Source organism: Plasmodium gaboni (genome assembly GCF_001602025.1).
Source record: "Plasmodium gaboni strain SY75 chromosome Unknown, whole genome shotgun sequence".
Classification (NCBI taxonomy): domain Eukaryota; phylum Apicomplexa; class Aconoidasida; order Haemosporida; family Plasmodiidae; genus Plasmodium; species Plasmodium gaboni.
The window spans coordinates 118-1,591 of NW_017385591.1; the positions used below are offsets into that span (position 1 = coordinate 118).

Consider the following 1,474-nt stretch of genomic DNA (forward strand, 5'->3'; position numbering starts at 1 on the left):
ATAAAATTTTTTACAATGAGTACTAAATTGAAATTTAAATAAAAAAAAAAAAAAAAGTAAAAAAAAATTTTATATACATATATATATACATATATATATATATATACATATATACGTATATATATATATACATATATATATACATATATATATATATACATACATACATATATATATATACATATATACATATATATATATATATATATATATATATATATATATATACATATATACATATATATATATATATTTACATTTTTTATAGAAAAAAACCCCGACCCGACCTGCAGATATTTTTAGCGTCCTTGAGATACCCCAAAATGATTATGAGATACCAACATCCAAATCTTCCAACCGCTATATCCCATATAGTCGATATAAAGGCAAAACATACATATACGTGGAAAACGACAATAATAGTGACAACTATGTGGTAACATCTGATACCACGGACGTAACTTCCTCGTCCGAAAGTGAATATGAAGAGATGGATATCAATGATATATATCCATATAGATCGCCTAAATATAAAACTTTAATTGAAGTAGTACTAAAACCTAGCAGCAAAACATATGATGCAGAAAATACACATATATATAATATAGTGGATACTAGCGATATACCAAGTGGTAATAAACAAAGCGTAACACCAAGTGATATACCCACAAATAAACTTACAGATGAGGAATGGAATCAACTGAAACAAGATTTTATATCGCAATATTTACTAAATATACCAAAGGATTTACCTAATGAAAATATCATTGATGATAATATGCCTAAAAATACACAACCTAACATTTTAGATGTTAGTAATGAGGAAAAACCTTTTATTACATCTATTCAGGATAGATATCTTGATAATCATGAAAAAATCAATTACGATATAGATTGGAATGTTCCGGAAAATATCACAACGAATAACGTGGATATACCCAAATATGTTACATCAAACGACAAATATTCTGGAATTGATTTAATCAATGATTCTTTAAATAGTGGTAATGATATTTATGATGAGTTATTAAAAAGAAAAGAAAATGAATTATTTGGAACAAAACATCCAAAACATACATCAACAAATAGTGTTGTTAAACAAACATATAGTGACCCTATACTCAACCAACTGGATTTATTTGATAAATGGTTAGATAGACATAGATCTAACCAGTGGAAAAACAAACCGGATATGTCGAATGAGGAGTGGAATAGGCAACATGATGATAATATACCTGTGGAAAATGATAACAATACTACACATAAAATGTTTAATACCAACCTTTATGTAGAAATTAGTAGTGATATGACCCCTAGATCTAATATGGATATTAGTGGAACAAATACAATATATAGTGATACTAATAGATATACCTATTTTGATGATATATCCATTGATGAAGTCAGCCCTTTTAATAATAGAGATAAATTGTTTAATACCAACCTTTATGTAGAAATTAGTAGTGATATGACC

At 26.4% G+C, this 1,474-nt stretch overlaps 1 protein-coding gene across 1 annotated transcript; it reads left to right on the forward strand.

Moving 5' to 3' along the window:
• Positions 1–268: 268 nt before the first annotated feature.
• Positions 269–1,474, forward strand: PGSY75_0044000 (putative EMP1-like protein; the record flags this gene model as incomplete). Its single annotated transcript, XM_018783554.1, has 1 exon — positions 269–1,474. A coding segment is annotated over one exon (1,206 nt), but the record flags the coding sequence as incomplete, so codon positions are not given.